Below are 22,458 nucleotides of genomic sequence, written 5' to 3' on the forward strand. Positions count from 1 at the left end.
CATTGTTTATCTAAACCTTTTATGCCCTTTTAGTCTTATTTCACCCCACCCCCACTACAGCTATCTGTACCTTGCTTGTCCTGCTCTCCACTCTTAATTAGCATATTCCTTTAGATAATATCACCACCTTCAACACCTCTTTGTTCTTTTGTCCGTGACATCTTTTGCTTATCTCCTCCTATCACTGGCTGCTTGTCCCAAAAACCCTGCCCCCTTCATTCCACCCCCCTCCCCCCACTTAAACCAGCTTATATTTCACCCATTTCCTATTTTTACTTAGTTCTGTTGAAGGGTCATGAGGACTCGAAACGTCAACTGTGCTCTTCTCTGCCGATGCTGCCAGACCTGTTGAGTTTTTCCAGGTATTTCTGTTTCTGTTTTGTATTAGTTTTATCTATCCTATTCATTCACATACATAACTACTTTCGTCCATACTATTATCCTTGATGTGTACATGTTTGCACCTCATTGCAGGACCCAAGCATTTTCACACGTACTTAACAAAAATAAAAATACCTAGAAAAACTCAGCAGGTCTGGCAGCATTGTGCTTTCACACATATTTAGTTTGGTTCATCCTGTTATCTTTGAGATACTCATACATGGTCACCTTATCCACACCCATTCAAAGTGTAGTCGCTGATTCTTATCTTATGTTCAGACCATGACTTGTGGTTTATTAAAAGCTACCTCCTTGCCCATTGTATTTGGTTTTTAGCCCTTTCACCTCCCCCTTCAATATACAAACCTCTAATATTATAAAAATAGTGCACCTAGTGTACGTATTCTATCACACTGTCCCACTCAAATTTCTCAAAAGAAGTATAAAGAAACAAAAGAAACTCTGAGGACCACAAAATACTTGAGCAACAATGTCAGCAGCTTTTTCATTTCATATTTGTATGAACCCAGGATTTACTTAACAATGAGGCTTTGTAGCCTTAAAAGGACATACATCTATTTGGCAAAAGACAAATGTTTTATGTTTTAAATGGTTTAATTTCTGTCCTTATAAAACAATGCATAGTCTACTTTATCATGTGGATGTCACATAATATTATCAGTAAAATTTTAAATATCACTGCACTTCCTGTCTATTACACAACAACTTGCATTTATATAGCACCTCTAATGTAGAGAAAATTTCCTAATTCTTCAAATGCCACACATTATCTAATAGAGATTCCTATGTCACCATATGAGCAACACCATGGTAAATTCAGCGATATCTGTTTCCCTGCCATCTCTTTTTAATTAAATGCTTTTCCTTCATCTCTTACCCTTTGTCTTAGAGCCCCACACTGACAGCACCTCCATCACCTGCCTTCCACACTCACCCCAAGTCCAAACCCTCTACAGGTTCTGGTCATGATAATATTGCTGCTTTCTTCGGGCCCACTATCACAAAAATCTCATTGCTTTCTTCAGGCCCACTAAGGGAAAGCTATTGCTGCCCGCTCCCTCAAGAACTATATCTGTGAATGTGACTTCACCCATTCATTTCCCTACTGCCTTCTGAAGCAAATACTCAGCACCCTGGATCCACTCCTTCACATCTAGGCCCACTCCCCCACTACTGACTGTCTCTGTCAAAACAGTAAAGCACTGCCTCTTCCCACCACTACCTTTATAACTCACCCCTCTCCCCCACAGAGGACAAAACAGCAAGGAACCAGGATTGCCAAGGATACCATGAAACCCAATAAAAACTACAGTAACAGTGGGGAAGCTCAGAGCTGTAAGTAAGCGTGTTTTAACAACTTACCTTCCACTTAATTTTTCTTAAATAAACTGCTCCTTTTTACATTTAATCCAGGTTACACACAATAAGTTTATTTTATCAGCTTTAGTTTAATTAATATTCCTTTAAATTTCCTACTTGTGTATTTTAATTGTTATTAAATACTATTTTCTTCTATTTGCACTTCTTTAAAAGAAACAACTACACAATTTAAATTTGTGATCTCTTTTTACATTCAAAACCTTTCATAAGTTCTATTTTCTGTATAAAAATTAAAGAGATAATTTAATTTATCTTTGCTCCAAATTAATTCACTCAATCTTCCACATTCAAATCATCTACAACATTGATTCCTCTTATATTCTGTGTTTAATATAATGTCTAAAGAATTAAATAAATTATTTATTCACTATTACCTTTCACCAAACAAGCAGCACTTAAATAAATATAAAAATATATTTATCTTAAATATTCATGCAAAGATGTTTTAACATTCAGTTTATCTCTAAACTCCACTGGTTTCATGATTTCCTGAGCAACTCAACAGGAAATGAGTATCTCATAAATCTTGTGTCTGTGACACTTCAAAATGTCATACTTGGAAGTGTAACTCTGCAAACTATATGTCATAATAGCATTTGCATAGCTCAAAATAGTTTTTAAAGATTGCAACAAATTACAACTTGTTAAGGCACGGCTGATGGTAAATGCCAAGCTGCCCAAATCCCAGAGGGAAACTAGAAACAGCTGCCAAAACGGTTTTTGCAATTTGTATAGTATGAAGAGAGATTCTGAAATCAGGAAATGATGTCCCTGGCTACTTATGATTTTATAGTAGAGTAAACATTTATGGAAAGAAAATAGAATGAAAAAAACATAATTACACTTAAACACAAGAATGGCTTAACACAGTAAACATTACTTTAAAACAGCTCCACAAGATTTTAATTTAACTACCCTCAGAGTTAAGTTTCTGTTCTGTTTTCTGTTCCCTTTTCTGTTCTGCAACTATCCCTATAGATTTTAACATCTATAAAATTCCAGTGATTTTTACCACACAGTGCCTTTTCTCTTTGGGGTATCCTCTGAGGCTGACACTGCCTGGGTCTTTGGGTCTGGCCTTGTTCACACTGTCTTCTGGGAGTTCTCAACAGCTACCCTGCTGTCTTCTCGGAGATCTGACCAGCTGCCCCCACCTAGGCATCAGGATTTCCTTAAATGCATTCCTTCCCTTTGATCTCTCTATTGTCTTAACCACTCTCTTCAGAAATGCAAAACAAAAACAGAATTACCTGGAAAAACTCAGCAGGTCTGGCAGCATCGGCGGAGAAGAAAAGAGTTGACGTTTCGAGTCCTCATGACCCTTCGACAGAACTTGAGTTCGAGTCCAAGAAAGAGTTGAAATATAAGCTGGTTTAAGGTGTTGTGGGGAGGAGGGTGGGGAGAGAGAGAGAGAGAGAGAAGTGGAGGGGGTTGGTGTGGTTGTAGGCAAAAGCAGTGATAGAAGCAGATCATCAAAAGATGTCATAAACAACAGGACAAAAGAACACATTGGTGTTAAAGTTGGTGATATTATCTAAATGAATATGCTAATTAAGAATGGATGGTAGGGCACTCAAGGTATAGCTCTGGTGGGGGTGGGGGGAGCATAAAAGATTTAAAATATTTAAAAATAATGGAAATAGGTGGGAAAAGAAAAATCTATATAAATTATTGGAAAAAAACAAAAGGAAGGGGGAAACAGAAAGGGGGTGGGGATGGAGGGGGGAGCTCAAGACCTAAAGTTGTTGAATTCAATATTCAGTCCGGAAGGCTGTAAAGTGCCTAGTCGGAAGAAATGCTTCAGAAATGCTTTCTTCCCAGAATTGATTAAACTCATTTCATTACCCTAGCTCTTAGACTTGTAAAAACAAACTCACCCCATCTTTACCTTACTTACACCTTTTACAACCTGCATATATCACTCATTTGAACTAAAACAACTCAATTCAAAAACACTCCTGTTATTGCTGTATGTAAAACTCTGATTGAAATTCCTCTTGGTTCATTAACATATCAAAACCACTTCTTACTATTGGCTTTAGACTCGTGCAGTCACTCTGCCTCTTACTCCAATTACATCCCCAACAGCCTGTCTTCCAGTACATAAGAAATATGAACAGGGTTATTAACAGAAGAAAAATATTACAATTTCTTTTTTTCCTTGACAAACTGAATAACTTTCAAGAATCTTTTAAAAGAAAAACACACAGAAAGCTTATCATCTCTGCTGGCTTTTGCTGAATTTGATAACCTAACTTTGCCCTGGAGGAGGAACTGAGGATTCACAAGCAACTGCCAATCTTAAAGGCCAATGAGCCTTACTCTTCTGATGAGTCTCATGCAGTGTTGTGTCATTGCTGCTACAGCCACTTCCCTCAACAACAGCATTTAATCTCAGGATTTCAGGTTTAAGGGGTTAAATAACAAACACAAGTTGGATAAACTTGGCTTGTATTCCAATGAGTTTGGAACATTGAGGGGTGATCTAATCAAGCTGGTCAAAAGGAATTAGGCAGGGTAGATTAAGGGGAAATTATTTATTTTGCTGGTGGCAGAAGTGAAATATGAGGTCAAATTTTAAAATTAGAGCTAAGCCATTTAGGAGTGGGGTCAGAAGCACATTTTCACTCAAATATAACAGAAATCTAAAAATCATTCTTCCAGCAGGCCCTGAATGGTGGCTGAATTGAAACTTTCAACACTGAGATCACTGAGGTTTTTTTGGATAAATCTATTTAGCATTATGCAGCAAAAACAATTGAGGTACTGATCAGCTGTGATCTAATTGAATTATGGGTCAGACTTAAAGAGCTAAATAACCTATTTCTGTTCCCAGTTTCATATCATTATCATATTATTATTTAGAGCACTTTCCTACAGAAAGATGGAAGATACAAGTTGCATTATGCAAGGTTTATATTTTCTGTCCTTAAAAGGATGGACCAAATAGAGCAATGGCAACGGACAGCTATCTTCGCTACAGTCTCTTTCAGCCTCTTAAGAAAGGATTTTAAAGATCATAAGCATATCCTTTATATATATATATATATAGTAAATTGTGTTTTACATGCATACCTATCCTGATAAACAGTCCATCCTCTAACTTAGTGTAAGCAATGATCCACTAGGCAATAAAGATTGCTTCAGCATTTTCCCAGGATATGTATGTTTTCGCTTCAGTCGATTATACCATAGAGAGTTTCAGAGCAAGACTAATTGAATACTCAACTGATGTCCACCCACAGAAACACATGGAGCGAAACTTTACATTCCCACCAAAGCCGATGAGGTTTAGAATGCCTCACCACATTTTACGGCCCTGCCCCCACTGAAATGGGGCCATAAAATTCTGCCCATGCACTTTCTCTTGTATCCAAAAAATCTCCCCAAGTCACTTGTAATTGCACCTGAAAAATATGCATAACTGAAGTTTGGGTGAGGGCAGAATTTGATTTGACAATAATTCCCCGTATGTTAAATAGCTAGCTGTTGTTCTCTCCTTAGTGTTAATGGCATATTAATTGTATTGTACAGGTTAAGGATATACAGGTGGAGTGTATTCATTGATTAATGACCACATATAAAGAGTGACTTCCTGGGAACACTATTTTACTTTAATTAGATAAGTTTCCTTTAAAGTTTTATTATAGTGTCCCTTTAAGGGGTTGTTAATTTGTTTATTAGTTAATTTGTTTATTTTATTAGGTTACTAAAAGCATATAAAGAGAGACTTCTGGGACACTGGGTGTCGGTTAGGGAGGGGGTAAACAAATTTAATGCTGTACCCTGTAAATGTTGTGAGAGGTGGCCGAGTTGGTACTATTGATAAAATTGATCAGCAGACGCTTCTTAGTAGAAAACTTTTAATTTATTTACAAAAGTACTCAGCATCAACTACACTTGTGCTTTCACTTTAAACTCTGTCTCTACACTACCAACTACGAACTATTGAGGTAGCCCACACTACTCTCCTAGTGGGTACTAAAGATCATGTGATCTTCCTTAAGCATTCTTCTTAAAGGTATATTACACACTAAATAAAACCATAATTACCACATCCCTCCCCCTTTACTTGAATATACATTTTATATTTACAAGTACAATTTTCTCAAGACAGCAAAATATTTATACTAGTAAGTAATTTATAAATTCAGTCTTCCTGGAGGTTTCCTTAGGCATGTAGAGCATCTCAGCTCTACAACTTCTGATGCTTTGTCAGGAACCACCTTTTCCAGAGTTACCTGAACATCTGGTGCTTCAGTGGGCTCCTGCAGTTCTGTATCCTCAAATTTTACAGGAATATCAGACATGTCTGTACTAGGTTGAGTACATTCAACAGGAAATGCTGATCCAGTCGTGAACACTGGTGGAATAAATTCTTGGTGATTTGTTTCTATCTTCCTTAAATGATCCACTTGTCTCCTTATGACTTGGCCTTCCACCTCCACGTGGTAAGATAGCGGTCTAGCCACTGCACTTATTTCACCCGGTAATCACTTTGGCCCTGCTCCAAAGTTCTTCACCGTATACTGTCTCTCCCATGGTAAGTTTGTTCTCACGCCTATGCCAGTCATGTCTAGTTTCCTGGTTTCTCTGACTCCTTTCCACCTTCCCCTCTAAATTTGATGTGGCATTTCAGCAATAACTCCACAGGTGTGATATCTGTTGTTGCATGAGGGGTGGCCCTATAATGGAAAAGAACGCATGCTAGCTTGGTTGCTAAGGAATCTCGTTAGCTTCTTCATGCCTGCCTTGAATGTTTGAACTGCCCTTTTGGCCAGTTGATTTGAGGAAGGGTGAAGTTTTTGCATAAGTGATACTGCTGAGGCTGATAAACCGTTGAAACTCAGCACTCGTAAATGCTGTGCCATTATCACAAACGACTACTTCTGTTAGTCCGTTAATGGCAAAACTTTGATGTAGCTTCTCAATTGTAGCAGAAGATATTGGTGACTTCACCTCATATATGTCCATCCTTTTTGAGTGGGCGCTGACAATGAGCAGAAACATTGTTCCCACGAAAGGTCCCATATGGCTGATGTGTAATTGAACCCATGGTTTTCCTGGCCACTCCTAAGGGTGTAACTGAGCTGTTGAAGGCAACTTTTGTAGTTGCTGACATTGCACACAATTCTTCACTAAATTCTCTAGTTCACCATCCATCTCAGACCACCAAAGGTAGCTGCAAGCTGTGGACTTTATTCGGGATATTCCTGGATGTGCGCTGTATAATTCAATTAGAAGTGGCTCCCTCCCCTTTGGAGGTAATATCACTCAGGTTCCCCACAATAAGATGTCATCCTGGTTGGTTATTTCATGTTTTCTGTTAAAGTACTGTTTCATTTTGTCAGGTACAGGCTCTTGTGACCAACCATGAAGCACTTGTTCTTGTACTTGAGATAGGACTGGGTCCCAACTTGTCCAGTCTCTGATCTGTTGAGCGCATACTGGTGAGAAATCTAAGAAATTTAATAATAAAACAAGTTCTTGTGGAACTGGGATGTCATCATCATTTTCTTGTAAAGGCAAATGACTAAGTGCATCGGCGTTTGCAATTTGATTTCCAGGCCTATGTATGAAAGTGTACTTATGTGTTACCAGGATTAAAGCCCATCATCGTATTCTTGCCAAGGCGATGGGTGGTATAGCCTTGCCCTTGCTGAACAATCCGGGCAATGGCTTGTGGTCTGAACCAATTGTAAAATGGCAGCCATGTATGTACCGGTGAAATTTCTTGACACTAAAGATAATTGACAAGCCTTTTTCTATTTGCTAATATCCCTTTTCTGCTGTGGTGAGCGTTCTTGATACGTAACCAATAGGCCGTTCCATGCTATCGTCCATCCGATGGGAGACCACTGCTCCCACTCCATAGGGGGGGATGCATCACATGACAGCCAATTCTTTCTTCTGGTCATAATGCACTAATAGGTTGGACCAGTACAACAATTGTTCCACCTTTATAAAAGCATTTTCTGGGGCACCTCCCAAGACCAACATTGGTTCTCTTTGAGCAGATAATGTAGAGGGGGTCAGTTCTGTAGACGTTGGGTAAGAACTACCCATAATAATTGACCATTCCTTGGATGATTTTGGCACGGGCACCTCTCATAAGACTCTCACTTTCTCTTCAACCCAGTAGCCCAAATAGATTACTTCCCTCACTTGGAACATGCACTTTTCTTTTTTTAAACGCACTCCAGCTTGCAAGAAATATTTTAAGATGCTCTTTTTCAGTGAATCCTGTCACCCAAACATCATCTAAATAGATTGCAACCTGGGCAGTCCTTGCAGTAAATTTTCCACTGTTCTCTGGAAGATGGCACAAACTGACGAGATGCCGAAAGGCAATTGAGTATATTGATACAATCCTTTGTGGGTATTAATTGTGACAAGTTCCCGGGAGGCATTACCTAACTCTAGTTGTTGATAAGCATGAGTCTTATCAATCTTCGTGTAGGTGGTTCCACCTGCCAGCTTGGTATATGGGTCTTCAATTTTTGGTATGGGGTGTCTGTCAAGCTTAGCTACTTTATTAACCGTTGAATTGTAGTCTCCACAAATTCGGACACTTTGGTCGGGTTTAAGGACAAGGACTATGGGCGCTGCCAGCACCATTGTATAACACCCAGTTTTTCTAGTCTGTCCAGTTCAGTGTCGAACTTTTTCTCCAAGTGCAAAAGGTACAGGTCTCGCCTTCATGAATCGGGGTGGGTTGCCTCTGGATCCACATGAATCTTGCCTGCAGCCTCTGGATCTTCCCAAGTTCATCCTTGAAGACTGTGGTTTACTTTTAAAGTAGCTCTGGTAATCCACTTGCTTTCAACTGGAAAATTTCAGCCCATTCTAAGTTAAATTCCTTTAGTCAGTTTCGCCCCAGGAGGCTTGGCCCCTTGCCAGCTACCACCATCAAGAGTAACTTTGCTGATTGGTTTCCATAATGGACTGATGCCCTACTTATGCCTCTGACTCGAATGTCTTCACCCCTGTATGTTTTTAATTGGGCAGCTGTTTCTTCTAAATTTAATTGATGTTCCCCATTATTCAGATACCTGAAGGTATGTTCTCCAGTTACTGAGTGGAAGCTCCTGTGTCCACTTCCATTCTAAAAGGTCTACTATTTACTTTCACTGTTACAAATATTGGTTCTGTCTTTCCAACTTTCAGATTAAGCAATGAATAAATATCTGAATTTGTTGTTTCAGGTTCTTCTACATTTTAGATCTCACTCTTTTTTTCTTTTGTTCAAAAGCCTGCTTGAATCTTTCCTTTCACTGTCCCATTATATGTCCATTACTGTGACAATAATAACATTCAATTTTTTTAAACTGCCAATTGTTAGAAGACTGTTTGTCTTCACCTCTATTGAAATATTCTTTGTTTTCGCTGCTAAGTCATTTTTCTCATTTTCCAGCTAGCAGTGGGTTATTTTCCGCTTCTCGGCAGAGTCTCGGCAGCCTTTTTGGTTGGGATTTCCCGCCTGATGCGGAGGATGGTGCCATTTTGTGCACCCTGTATGGCTTTTAAATCTCTTACTGTGCTTTCCATGGCCAGTGTTATCTCTGGTGCCTTCTTGAAATCTAGGTTTGCTTCGGACAACAATCTTTTCTGAATTGTGTTCTCATTCACACCGTACTTTAAACAAAATCTGAGCATGTCATTTAGAGATGTACCAAACTTACAATGTTCTGTTAACTGCTTTAAACTTGCCACATAGCATGCAACTGTCTCCCCCGGGGCTCTATATCTTGAGTTAAACTTGGACATTTGCATTGTTACTGAGGGCTTTGGTGGTCAATGACCCTTCATGAGGTCCACCAATTCATCAAAATTTTTTGAATCTGGGGCACTGGGTGCCATCAAACTTTGAATCGAACCATAGATTTTATTCTCACTTGTACTTAAGAGGATCACTCATCTCTTCTCTTCCCCCATAATCTCCTTCACTTGAGATGTTCAATATAATAAGACCAACCGTCCTTGGTTAGATCAAAATGATCAATTCTTCCAAATTGGGGCATTCTGAGTGGGAATTACTCCTTCGATTCAAACAGAACTTCTACTTACAATTGCTGGGCAAGGTACAGTGCCAGTTTTGTTTCTCTTGATTTCTTCTGTTAAACTTGTTTTATCCTCATCGCCAGTTTGTTGTGAGTGGTGGCTGAGTTGGCACTATTGCTAGAGTTGATCAGCAGACACTTCTTAGGTGGAAAACTTCTAGTTTATTTACAAAGGTACTCAGCAGCAACTACATGTGTGCTTTAACTACTAACTGCTGAGGTAGCCCATGCTACTCTCCTATTGGGTACAAAAGATCACGTGATCTTCCTTAACAAGCATTCTTCTTAAACACTAAGTAAAACCATTATTACCACAGTAAATAAATCTAATAATAAGGAAAAAGATTGGTCTCTGGTTTCCTACTTCATCATCTGGTTTTTGAATGACTTAAATTTTAGGCTTATATGAGCACTGGCCATTTGGACAAGGGGCAGGATTTTCCCTTTGTCAGGCAGGCAGGCCCGGGAATAGTCATGAAACGGACCACTGCCCGCGACTAGGCTCTCACCGCGATTTCATGCTAGCTGGCCAATTAACGGGCAGCCAGCGTGAAACGTGCACTAAGAGCCTCAGTGCTGCCCGGGTGGGGGCAGGTGGAGTGCGAGCACTGAAGTCTGTGCAAGCGCGGGGCAGCACACGCTGATAGCTCCCTGAAGGCACAGAGCTGCTTCAGGGAGCTGAAGAATTTTAAAGTGAAAAATAAAGATTTTAAAAATAAGGGAAACATGTCCCCACATGTGGCTCAGTCACATGAACAGGGCCATATTAAAAATGTTTCAAAATGTTTATTTTTTGTTTACTCACTGTTGGAAACCTTATCTGTCTATTGGATGAGGTTTCATAAAAAATGCAAAGGTCGCTTGGCCTATTTGCCTGTCCACCAACCGTAAGGTTGAACGGTCAGTGAAAAATAGGATTAAATTGATTGATTACTAGCCTTAATGGACCTCTTAATTGTCGGCGGGCATGCTGCCAACCCTGCACAAGTGTGCGATGATGTCAGGACGCTCACCCGACGTCATCGCGCATTATTTTCCTCCCAATCTGGTCGGACTTGCGCCCGCCTGCGGGATGTAAAATTTTACCCAAGGCTTTCGAGGGCTGATGCTAGCGATACCCAAGCATTAGTTACTGAGGAGCAGAACAAAACGAACAGTAAATTGGCAAAACAAAACTTAGGGAAATGGTTTTGCTTGTACCTTACTGAAGGCCCAGTCCTGTGTTTTGGTTTGAGTTTTCACTATGGAAGATATTGTCAGTCATTCCTAATGCCCCGAATCCATGAGAATAGATGTTTGCCATATGTGAGCAGTCAGATGAAGAAATGTTTTTAGAAAAAATTTTACATATAAACTATGGTTGGGATTTGTATCATCCATATGAAATGCACAGCCTGAGCAAAACTTTATAGTAATCTTTCCTTTCCTGTCTTGCGTCTCTGTTGTTCCTGGATAGGATATTTTAGTTCAAGTGGGCCATTCTTTATGATGTACCTTTCTCTCTACATCTCTGCTGATCGCTGGCTTTTATTTCTTCCCTGTGTCTTAATATAACCCAAGTAAATCTCCATTCTTTCTAACTGACCTTTAATAGCTAAGGAGGTGAGTGTCATGTAATCTGTTGCTGGATAAATATTGGCCAAATTTCTCAACAAGTAAGGTGTGAAGTGAGAAAAGGCCGTCTGACCCATCAAGCTCATTACCTCCATGCATCATGCACAGCTCTTCCTTCTTTGACTCTGTCCAGTGCAGTCAACTGTTTATGGTATGTCAGGTAGATTTTGTAGTAAAGGTCTAGTTTATACTGAGCAACTATCAATGTTTAATCATAACTAATATAGCTTTAATAATTGTTATGTACAAAGCCATGATTTACAAAATTGTGCTAATATGAATATATGTTACTTATTTTTTCTATTATTTTTCTTTTGGGTTTATAGACATTGGAAGTTGGCTGCAGCTTTTTGGGTTCCAGTTGCACAATGTAGTGCCTGGATTTCCAAAGCCAGAAATGAATGTCATGGAAGCAACCTATGAACTTCTGAAAACTCAATCCAGAACACAAAATTGGGATCCGAGCAAGGTATGATGAGCAAACACATTTCCCTACCTTTTATTTAATTTATTTTTTCAATTTTCTCCTCTCCTTTTATGAAAGCACTCACTCATGCACCATGGACACCATCAACTATCCATTACCTTACCCAAGTCTTTATGTATGAACCCAAGTAATACACATCATTGGGCTGGCTTTCTTAAGGGCTGCACCCAATCCTGTTCTCATTTAGCCTCCGTACACCTGCATTTTCAAGGAAGGCCACTGAATTGGAGTGAATCCTTTGCCTGATTTTCTCCATTAGATCCCAAGGGGATTGGGATCCCAATCCCTCCAGCCTGATCTGTAAGATTGTTAGTTACTGCCTTGAGCAACTGAGCTAGCAGAGAGTGAGTAGTGCCATTAACATAAAATAATGTGTAAGATAATCAAGCCAGCCCTGTTGTCTATGTATTTCCCCATTCTCTCTCATTTCCCAGTTTACTTATTTTTAACTGCAATTTTACCTAATTCCTATCATTTCAAATCTATCCCCCCTATAAATATGTTAAAAGTGTTCATTTACCTTGTTATTTCTTCCAGAATTACATTGTCAATTTTGGATGTGAAAGGAACTATTTTTTTAAAGAAAGGTTTACTTTCATTGAAGACCATCATTACAGTTTAAAAGGTGCCAGTCTTGGCTCAGTGGTAGCATTCTTACCTGAGTCAGAAGGTTGTAAATTCAATTCCCATTCCAGTACTTGGGCACAAAATCTCAGCTCGACTAAGTGAGTGCTGCATCATGGGTTGTTTGGACATCAAGTTAAACCAGGGTGACTTGTGCAATCTTAGATGGATGTAAAAGACCCTTGGGCAATATTTGAAGATAGATGGGGCATTCTTCCACTGCCCTGCCAACATTTACCTCTTAACCACCACCACTAAAACAGTTTAAATTCATCATTTATCTCAGTACTGTTTGAGAGTTCTGGCTGTGTGCAAGTTGCTTGTTGTGCATTACAGCAGTGACTATAATTAGCTTGCATTTATATAAGCACTTTTCTTGAACTCAGGACATCCCAATGTGTTTCACAGCCAGTTAAGTGCTTTTAGAGTATAGACACTGCTCTGTTGCAGAGAGAAACAGCAATTAACTTGTTCAAATCAAAGTCCCATGTACAGAAAAATAATAAGATTACCCAAGGTAATTCTTGGTGACAAGCGTTATGGTGCTCATGACGACCAGGATGATATTCTATGATGTATTTATTGCATAATTACTAGAAGCCAACACAATTATACATATAGAAACAGTATTTTCCCCCTTTCTCCAAAGCTCATTGAATCATTCCCCAACCAAAAAATCCATCCAGAATGCCTACTCCTAGTTTCCCTGCCAGTCTATACTTAACTGCTAAACAGTATGGAGATTCTTCATTCCTCTCTTTGGGCAGACTTAATTATATATAAAATGTCACATTAGGTTATCGCTTACTGTTAATACTATTTTGTGATGAACATTAGGACTGCTTCACCCAAGTGGAGAATTCCAGTATGATCTGTTATGCCATAAAATTGGCATTGTACATAGAAAGGTAGAATATTTTATTCTCTGAAAAATGTCAAAGAAAATATTATAAATCCATTGTATTTTTAGAACCATTCTGGAATGATCGGCAAATCCCTAATACCTAATAATTCTGATGCAGTGCTTTGGTTTTAAATCCTACTTTGCTCAGTCTCCGATTGGAATTGTACCAAATTCAGGCAGGCATTAGCTAGGGAAAGTTCAAGACCAGTAATGGGTAGAGGTCACCTGCAGCAAATGGTGAGTTAAAATATGGCGATATTATACCTTGAAAATCTATTAAAGTGGTGCTCTTTTACAAATGTTTGTACTCTTAGGGTGGAACTTCCTCTGCCTGTTGGTGTTGGGCGTCATGATGGGCGTGAGCGGACAATATGGTAGGAAAGCCAAAAATTGGTTTCACGATGTTGTGAAACTAGTTTACAATTGTCTGCTCCGCCCGTCATAGTGGGCTGTGTTTCCTGCCACTGCACAACGGGAACTTCATTGTAATACAGCTGCATATCTTTATAAGACCAGCCCGCCAGAATCATTCCCCCATGCCAAATTTACCGCCCATGTCGGCGTGAAAACATGTGGGTGTAGAACACTTCTTGACAAGTGTGACATGCAGAAGTCGAGACTTACCGTCAGGGCTTTGCTCACATCATGGACATCCGAGGAGCAGAAGATGCTGGAGCCCTATGGCTACAGGACCCTGGAGGAATGTGCATCACATGCTGGGTGGATTCTCCTGGACACGGCTCAACCGCAAAGCAGCTCATGGAAACAGGAAGGTCACCGTTGAGGGTCTGCTTTGGGACATCAGTGCTTTGGCCATTGTCTGCTACCAATGATCGTTGAAGGGGTGGAGAGGAAAGTGTAGCCGGCAGTGGGGGCGGGGGGAGGGTGGGGGGGTGGTGGGGGCTGCTGGAAGAAGGAGGTTTCGCTTTGAGGAAGGTGTGTTGGGGAGGGCGATGAGGTTGGGAGGGGGAAATGATGGTGTCAGAGGGGTGATGTTGGGAGGGGGGTTCATGGTGTCGGGGGGCGAGGTTGGGAGGGGGGTAACAATGGTGGCGGGGGCTGATATTGGGAGGGGGAACAATGGTGTCATTGGGGGTGAGGTTGGGGGGCGGGAGGGAGAGTGGTGAAGAGGGTGTAACAGACAAGAATACGGCATTTGGGGAGGTAGGTGTATGTGGGAGGAAGGTGTAAGGGAAGGAGTCCAGAGTGGGGAAAGAAGCCAGAAGGGGGGAAGCAGTCCTGAAGGGAAAAGGAAGGAGAAAGGGGGGAGAAAGGAGAAAAGGAGGAGGAAGGAGTGAAGGGGGAGATGTCCAGGTGCATCTGCAAAGGACGGGCTTGTAGAGTCAATGCCTGCCTCCTGAGGATCAAAATGAGTGTGGGCGTGGTAGGAGGGAATGGTGAAAATGAGAGAGGGTAGTGTGAGTCGGGAGGGTGGGAGGGTGAAGGTTTGACGGTGGCAGTAGAAGGGATGGCGAGAGTGGTAGGTGGGGACCCGGAGGCAGACACGGACCCTGGGTAGGTCAGGGAGGTCGATGTGGATGGTGTTGGGACTCTCAGGATGGTAGGAAATGTGTACGTTCGCCTGGACATCTTCAAAAGAAAAGGGTTCTGGCTGCTAGGTGAAGGCGGGGAGGAGGAAGGTGATGCCAGGGGGGTCGACAGTAATGGGGGGAAGGACATGGTTAATTGGGGGAGAGGAAAGGAAAGCTGAAGACAAACTTTGCCAGCACTATGCTTCTGACCCAAAAGTGAAAGGAGACTCAAGTTGGGCCGGATGAGGTGCTGCATGGGAGTGTGATCAGAGGGTGGGCGGAGATGCAGGTCAGCTCAGACGGACAACTGAAGGTGAACCCCAGGAGGCAGCATTGAAAATGCTCAGGGCATTGAGATGAATGTGATGGAGGAAGGATCCCATGTGTGGGAGTGTGTTTGCACGTGTCTCCAAAAGGCTCTGCCATGGACACACTTCTCCCTCCAGAATCACTCGTGGGTCAACTGTGTGCAGCTGAACTGCTAGTGGCGGATTGGGGGGTCGGAGGTAGGAGATGCAGTGGGAGGACTCGTGAAGCCTGTCAACAAAACTGAAAGATACCATTGCACATTATTCAGTGAAAGTGAATGTATTTTCAGATTATAAAGTGTCAAGTGTCCACTTGTGATCAAAATTTCTTAACTTTTTTAGGCCTAACAGGCAGGGGTGGAGACAGCCTGAGCAATGGTTGGGCCTGTTGCCCCTGTTGCCCCTGATGACTTTGCTGTGCGTCCTCTGGAGAGCCGAGACATTGAGGGAACTGGCTTGCTTTGGCTGTTCTCCAGTGGGCCAGCCGGTTCCCCCCACAATGTAAGAGGGGGTCACAGGCAAAGGGGACTCAGAGGGAGAGGGAGCCTCTGAGATTCTTGAGTGGATGTACCAGGAGTGTCCAGCTGCCGCTCCTCCTCCCTTTGGGTGCCTGAGGGCCCCGGGCTGACTCCTTGAGGGGAAGGAGCACCTGAAGGGATGGCGAGCTGCCTCATTTCCCTCTTGCATTGCCACTGCAGGAACTCACCCTTGGCTACCGTGATGGAGTGCAGGTATGTGCACATCTCCAAGCTCTACTGGACCAGGATGTCCATGGCGTCTGCCGTCCTTCCCATGGAGACCTCCATGCATGCACATGTGGGCACCAGTTCATCAGAGAGCAGGTCTTCTCCGACTCATGCGCCACTCTGATGAGGGCTTCCAACATCTCTGCGTGATGTTCACCCTTCTGCTGGCTCTCCTCGATGAGTTAGAAGGCCGAATCCAGACCTCACAGATGCCTCTTCCCCAGCTGTCATCTGGGTACTGGGGAGCTTGGCTGAACCTGCCTCCTTCTGTTGTAAACACGTGTCTGTGCAGTGACCACCAGATTGTGAACTGGTTTCTGCCCTAGATCTAGGTCCCACCGAGGTGTGTGTCTCAGTGCAGGAGCAGGATGTGGGTGAGTGCTGTGATGGATCTCCCAGGCTGCTTATTTCCAGTTTTCCAATGGAGGAGGTGTCCTCTTGTCTGAAGATGAGGAAGTGGGTGGAGCTGAGGGACTGGCTGGGCTGGGGGTGTCAGTCGCTTTGCAGAGCTCCCTGTGAACCAAAGTAGAGACAATTAGTGTACAGCAGCAGAGCCAAAAGCAGGACAGAGTGTGCTCACAATTGCATTGAGAGAAGGATGGTGGGGTGCAGGATGCTCATGTGGGTGTTTGCTGCTGACCTCCCCATCATCACAGGCACAGTCCACCTCCTCAGTTGTCAGCGCAATGGCAGGCTCCTCAAAGTGAGTGAAGTTCCTAATGTGGCCACTCCACCCCGGGTCTGGGACCTCTCCCTGCTGTTGTCAGCCAGCTTCTTCTGCATGAAAACAGATGGAGAGAGTGTGAGCAGGATGCATGGCACTGCATAAACGTTTATCTGGTGAGCGGAGACATGGACGAGATGAGAACACAAGCTCTGGAGCGTATGAGCCTGATGGAGATGCGAGGGTGTGTGTGAGAGTTAGTGGTGTTGTCCTTTGAGGTGTGAGATCCTTATGAATATGTGATGCGTTTGTGAGTGTGTTAGTTGAGAGTGGTGAGAAGAGTAACTTACCCTGGCAGAACAGATGAGACCATTCACCCTCTTTCGGTACTGGGTGGCTGTCCTCCTTTGCAAGGAGTTGGCGCTGATCACAGCTGCCACCGCCTCCCATGCTGGATTGGTGACCTTGCTTGCCCCCAGGGTGGGGATAGAGAACTCTGCAGGAGGCGTCCACTGCATCCAGTCAGCACTCCAGGGAGGCGTCGCTAAATCTGGAGGCAGCATGTTTCCTTCCTTTGGCAACCATTAGTTCACAGCAGCTTCCTATCTCTTAAAGAGAGCTAGCTCTTTGCAGGGGCGGCCTTTAAATATGGCGCCCGGAATACTGAAGGCCTGATGTGACGGCGGGATGGGCGAATGAGAGGGATGCATGATTCATGAGGCGGGATTGGGATGATTTGCCATTGCAGCCAACGGGTAAAATTTTCCCACCCACTACTGCACTTAGTGCAAATCTGGGACGATTCTGCCCTTAGTTTACTTTAAAATTTCTACATATGACCTTATGAGGTTAAATGGGTTTTAGTACGCTAATGTTCATTCTCCTTACAAAGTCTGTGTCTGTGACAGATCAGTTGCAAGAGTGATGGACTGTATTTCGGAAAGGTCCATAGCTTGATGTCAAATTGTGGCCATGCAGTTCAATGGAGTTTTGAAATGCATGGGTGTAGGTTTTCCATACAAAACAATATTAGAATATGGAGTAGATTACCAGAGTGACAATCAAAAATAAGTCTGCACAGCATTAAAATGGAATTGGATAAGTACCATAGCAAAAATAAAGAAAGTGGTTCAGTAAATAGCTCTAATCTGGAGGCAGCACTGGCATGGGCACAATTTTTCTGATTCCTAACACAGGTTAGTTAGTGAATGATTGCCTCTGCTATCTAATCATTTTTAGATTCATTCAAAAGCAAAATATTGCAGTTGCTGGAAACCCAAAATAAAAGCAGAAAGTGCTGGCATGGCTGGCAGCATCTGTGGAAAGGGATAGGATTTAACATTTCAGGTTGATGACTATTCGTCAGAATTGGAAAAGAGATGTAATAGGGTTTAAGCAAGTACAGAGGCAGGAAAAAGTGGGAGGGGGTAGAATAAAATGAAAGGTCTGTGATCGAGTGGAAGGCAGGAGAGATTAAATGACAAAAAGGCTGATGGTGCAAAGTGAAAGGAAATGGTAATGAGACAAGTTAAAAACAAAAGCTGGATCTTGAGGAGGTATAAATAGGAAAAGCAGAATCATCATCATCGGCTTGTTCTTCATTTGACTCTGTATTTTACATGGGGAGAACAAATGCAACATCTCCCTTCAGTCTGTAAGCGTGACTCCCATTGCCTGTCATTTTAATTCTCAGTCACGCCCCACTCTGGCATCTCTGCATTTGGCTGCACCTCATGATTTTTTTATTCGTTCACAGGATGTGGGCATCACTGGCCCAGCCAGCATTTATTGCCCATCCCTAATTGCCCTTGTTCTGAGGGCATTTAGGAGTCAACCACTTTGCTGTGGGTCTAGAGTCACATGTAGGCCAGACCAGGTAAGGACAGCAGATTTCCTTCCGTAGGGGGCATTAGTGAACCAGATGGGTTTTTACTACAATCGGCAATGGTTTCATGGTCAGATTTTTATTGAATTCAAATTTCACCATTTGCCAGGGTGGGATTTGAATCCAGGTCCCCAGAGCATTACCCTGGGTCTCTGGACTACTAATCCAGTGACGATACCGCTATGCCGCTACCACCTCCCCTAAATTTTGATTAGGCATTTTACAGCCCTCCGGACTCAACATTGAATTTGCAACCTGCAACCACCTCCCCACCTCTGTTTTTTGTTTTCTATTATCTTCTTCTGACATTTTTTGTGTTTTTTTTGCTTTTCAATGACAGCTGTTGATGATTCTGCTATACCCATTTCAACCTCCTCAAGAGCCATCATTTCTTTCTTTGCTTGTGCCATTTTACCATCTGCTTTGGCCTTACACCATGGGCAGCATCTTTCAGTTGGCGAGCAGAGGCAGGGCCCGCTCACCGACGTGTAAAATGGCGCGGGGATATGTCGGGCGTGTGTCCCGACGTCACCCCGCGTCATTTAGATTCTCAGTTTGGTGGGCGCGCAGCCGACTCAGCTGTGCATCCACCAGACTGTCAACGGCTTCTTAAGGTCATTAAAAAACTAATTAAGATGATTAATGGACCTGCCTGTCCAACCTTAAGGTTGGCGGACAGGCCGGGAGAAAAACATGAAACCTCATCCACAGGTGGAATGAGGTTTCATGAGGGTATTTAATTTTTTATGAAATGTTTCAATAAAATTTATGGACATGTCCCAATTCATGTGACAGTGTCACATGAGGGAAACATGGTAGAGAAATTTTTTTATCACCCTTATTTAAAGTTTTCAATCGGAGCCAATCTCACTGAGGCAGCACTTTGCCTCAGGGAGATCTGCGTGCTCTTTCCCGGCTGAGGGAATCCCTCCTCGCCCGCACAGGGAGCTCCTGGTGGACATCACACTGGGCAGGCCTTAATTGGCCCGTAAAATGGCAGCGCCCACCCCCCCGACGGGGGTCGCCAATTGGAAGGCTGCCCGCCTGCACCCGCACATCCCCCCCAATGGGGGAGAATATTTTGCCCCATCATTCTTTTGTCATTTAATCTCTCCAGCCTCCCACCCTATCACTGACCTTCACTTGTGTTCTTTCCCACTGCCCATCTTCTGTACTTACTTAAAACCTGATGTATTTATAACTTCTTCCAGTTTGGATGAAAATTCATTGACCTGAAACGTTAACTATGTTTCCCTCTTTGCCTTACCTGCTGAGTATTTCTAGAATTTTCTGTTTGGATTTATTCAAATATTATTGTGACCTACCTAATAAGATAGATCTCCAAAACATACCTTTAAGAGTCATAACAAATCTTGCAAATCCGATGTTACATAGGGGATTAGATGATTATTTTTTCCTGTCAGTGACATTGTCAGCGTAGAAAGAATATTGCTTATATTCACTATTTAAAATGAATTCATAAAAATATCCTAAAAGAGGACATTTACAATTCCTGCAGAAATAGTGATAAGTAATCTTCCTGCTCTCTTCACAGCCTCACTCACACAATGGCCGGGGGAAATATTACTCTATTGTCTCTTTATGTGCACTTTATCAGGAGCTCTTTCTCTTCTCTTCACAGGTTGTTTTAGGTGTACAGTGTGAACTACAGAAGCAGCTCAAAAGCTTCATTTCCCTGGAACGTCTGCCCCAGGCTTACATAAGGAACCGCAAAAATTGCCAAGAAAATCGACCAAAATTTGCTGCAGTTCCTTCCATGTTTGGTAAAGGAGTGAAGTTTGCAATTCAGGATGGTAAGGTAACTGCTGACATCATTGGAGTTGCCAGTGATGACAGCAGACGAATAGCAGCCATTCTCAACGGGGCTGATTATCTGGAAAGTCTTCATTTTACCATTGATGGTCGTGATACTCATTACTTCGTTAAGTCAGGACCTCTAGAAGAAGACCTAGCCATAATTGGGAATACAGGAGGAGGTCGTGTACTGGAAAATGGTGTCAATGTGACTGTCTCTCAGATGACCTCTGTAGTGAATAGAAGGACTAGAAGGTTTGCAGACATTCAGCTACAGTATGGAGCTCTAAGCTTCAACATTCGGTATGGTGCCACCACTGAAGAAGAAAAGATCCATGTGTTAGAAATGGCCAGGCAGAGAGCTGTAGCCCAAGCCTGGGCAAAGGAACAGCACAGGGTGCAAGAAGGGGAGGAGGGTATCAGGTCTTGGACTGAGGGAGAAAAGCAGCAGCTTCTCAGCAGTGGAAGGGTACAAGGCTACGATGGTTTTTTTGTATTGTTTGTGGAACAGTATCCGGATCTTTCCGACAGTGCCAACAACATCCAGTTTATGAGACAGAGTGAAATAGGAAAGAGGTAACGGTGAAGAAACACCTGCCTTTCAGTCACCAAAGACTGCCTGTTTTTAAGACATTTGTTGATTTGCTGTATTCTTTTCTAGAATGATATCCTGTAAATATTGTGATGGAGAAACAAGTCAATTTTCAAGCTGCCTTCAAATGTGATAAAATATGGTATTTTAATAATACCCCTGTTTAGCATTCCTTTTAGTGGTTAGACCACACATCTGGTCCATAATCAGTAATATTGGAAAAATAGTGACCCGTCCAGATCAGACATAATTCTATATTTAGGTCCAGAATGCACTAGTAGGGGTTGAGTGCATTCATTAAATACTGTATTTTGTCTCTAATGTACCACTAGAAAAAATGCCAACTGTGTTCTTCATAACAGTTCAGACTCATGTATTTTCTGTCACAAAATGATTGTCTAAGGGTGTGTGGCATTATTGGGCTACATATATTAGCTAAAGCTATTTAATTTTGATATTCTTTATTTTTTATTTAATCATGAATTGTCTATAATACTGTGAACAAGGAGAGTATGTATGGTTGATGTATAAAGCACAGCACACCTATTTTAAACTGCTTATAGTGGTGGGTGTGGTGAAAGTCTGATGTGCATTATTGCCCCAGTAAAGCATACCTCTATTGTTCACCATTAATACCAGTTCTTTCCTCATTTAAATTATTTGATGGTGTAATTGCTAGGTTAATGAGCAATTTGGTTTTCTCTTTCAGGTATAACCGTATCAGAAGGTACACACACAATTGTAACTTCTTTACTAAATTTTGTGTAACTAATTTAAGATGTAGTCTCGGCAAAATGTCAACAAGAAATTGCAGTATAAGAAGGACAAGCCAGACAAGCTGTTAATCTTTTTAATTATGTTGTGAAGTTACTGGTAGACATTATTATTGCCAGCCATTGCGACCTGCTAATTGTTAGTGTTTTCATGTACTGAGTATGCAATCTGCATTCAAGCAAGATAATGATGGAAGTTAGTTCTGGATTTGTGGAAACAGCTGATTCTGTGTGGAAGTTTATAAATAAAAGTAGCACAATTGGGCTGGGTATTAACTTTTATTCATTCACCAATTCATCAGCGGATCAATGCAGGCTATTGCAAAAGCTTGATTTTCACTGGTTTCACACTGCAATCGCTTTGGCTCTTAAAGGCACAGCATCAAGCAGCTGACTAGATTTGGCCCAGGCATATTGTTCAACACAGAGAATGGTTCAAATATCAGGTAGATGCATTATAAATGAGAAAACTAGGGATAAGAAAGGAAGACGTACAAATTTTTAACCAAAGGGCAATAAAAGTGTGCAGTAAGTGGTCACAGAAGGCAATTAAAGCAGACAGAATGCAAGAGAAATTCACTTTGGCTTCTGTTTTGGGCAGAAGTAGTCAGGGCTTGGAATGCTTGCAAGAAGTCAGAGGCCCAAGGTTCATCCAAAACTCTACTTTAGGCT

At 42.1% G+C, this 22,458-nt stretch overlaps 1 protein-coding gene across 1 annotated transcript in view; it reads left to right on the forward strand.

Annotated features, from left to right (window-relative positions):
• The window catches only part of tenm1 (teneurin transmembrane protein 1), an 873,954-nt gene extending 851,942 nt beyond the window's left edge, over positions 1-22,012 (forward strand). The window contains exons 30-31 of the mRNA XM_041195427.1: positions 11,783-11,925; positions 20,249-22,012. Of these exons, the coding sequence (XP_041051361.1) occupies positions 11,783-11,925; positions 20,249-21,001 (896 nt within the window). The 3' untranslated portion in view covers positions 21,002-22,012. The remainder of the gene's footprint in view (positions 1-11,782; positions 11,926-20,248) is intronic.
• The last annotated feature ends 446 nt before the right edge of the window (positions 22,013-22,458 follow it).

Source organism: Carcharodon carcharias, chromosome 9 (genome assembly GCF_017639515.1).
Source record: "Carcharodon carcharias isolate sCarCar2 chromosome 9, sCarCar2.pri, whole genome shotgun sequence".
Lineage (NCBI taxonomy): Eukaryota > Metazoa > Chordata > Chondrichthyes > Lamniformes > Lamnidae > Carcharodon > Carcharodon carcharias.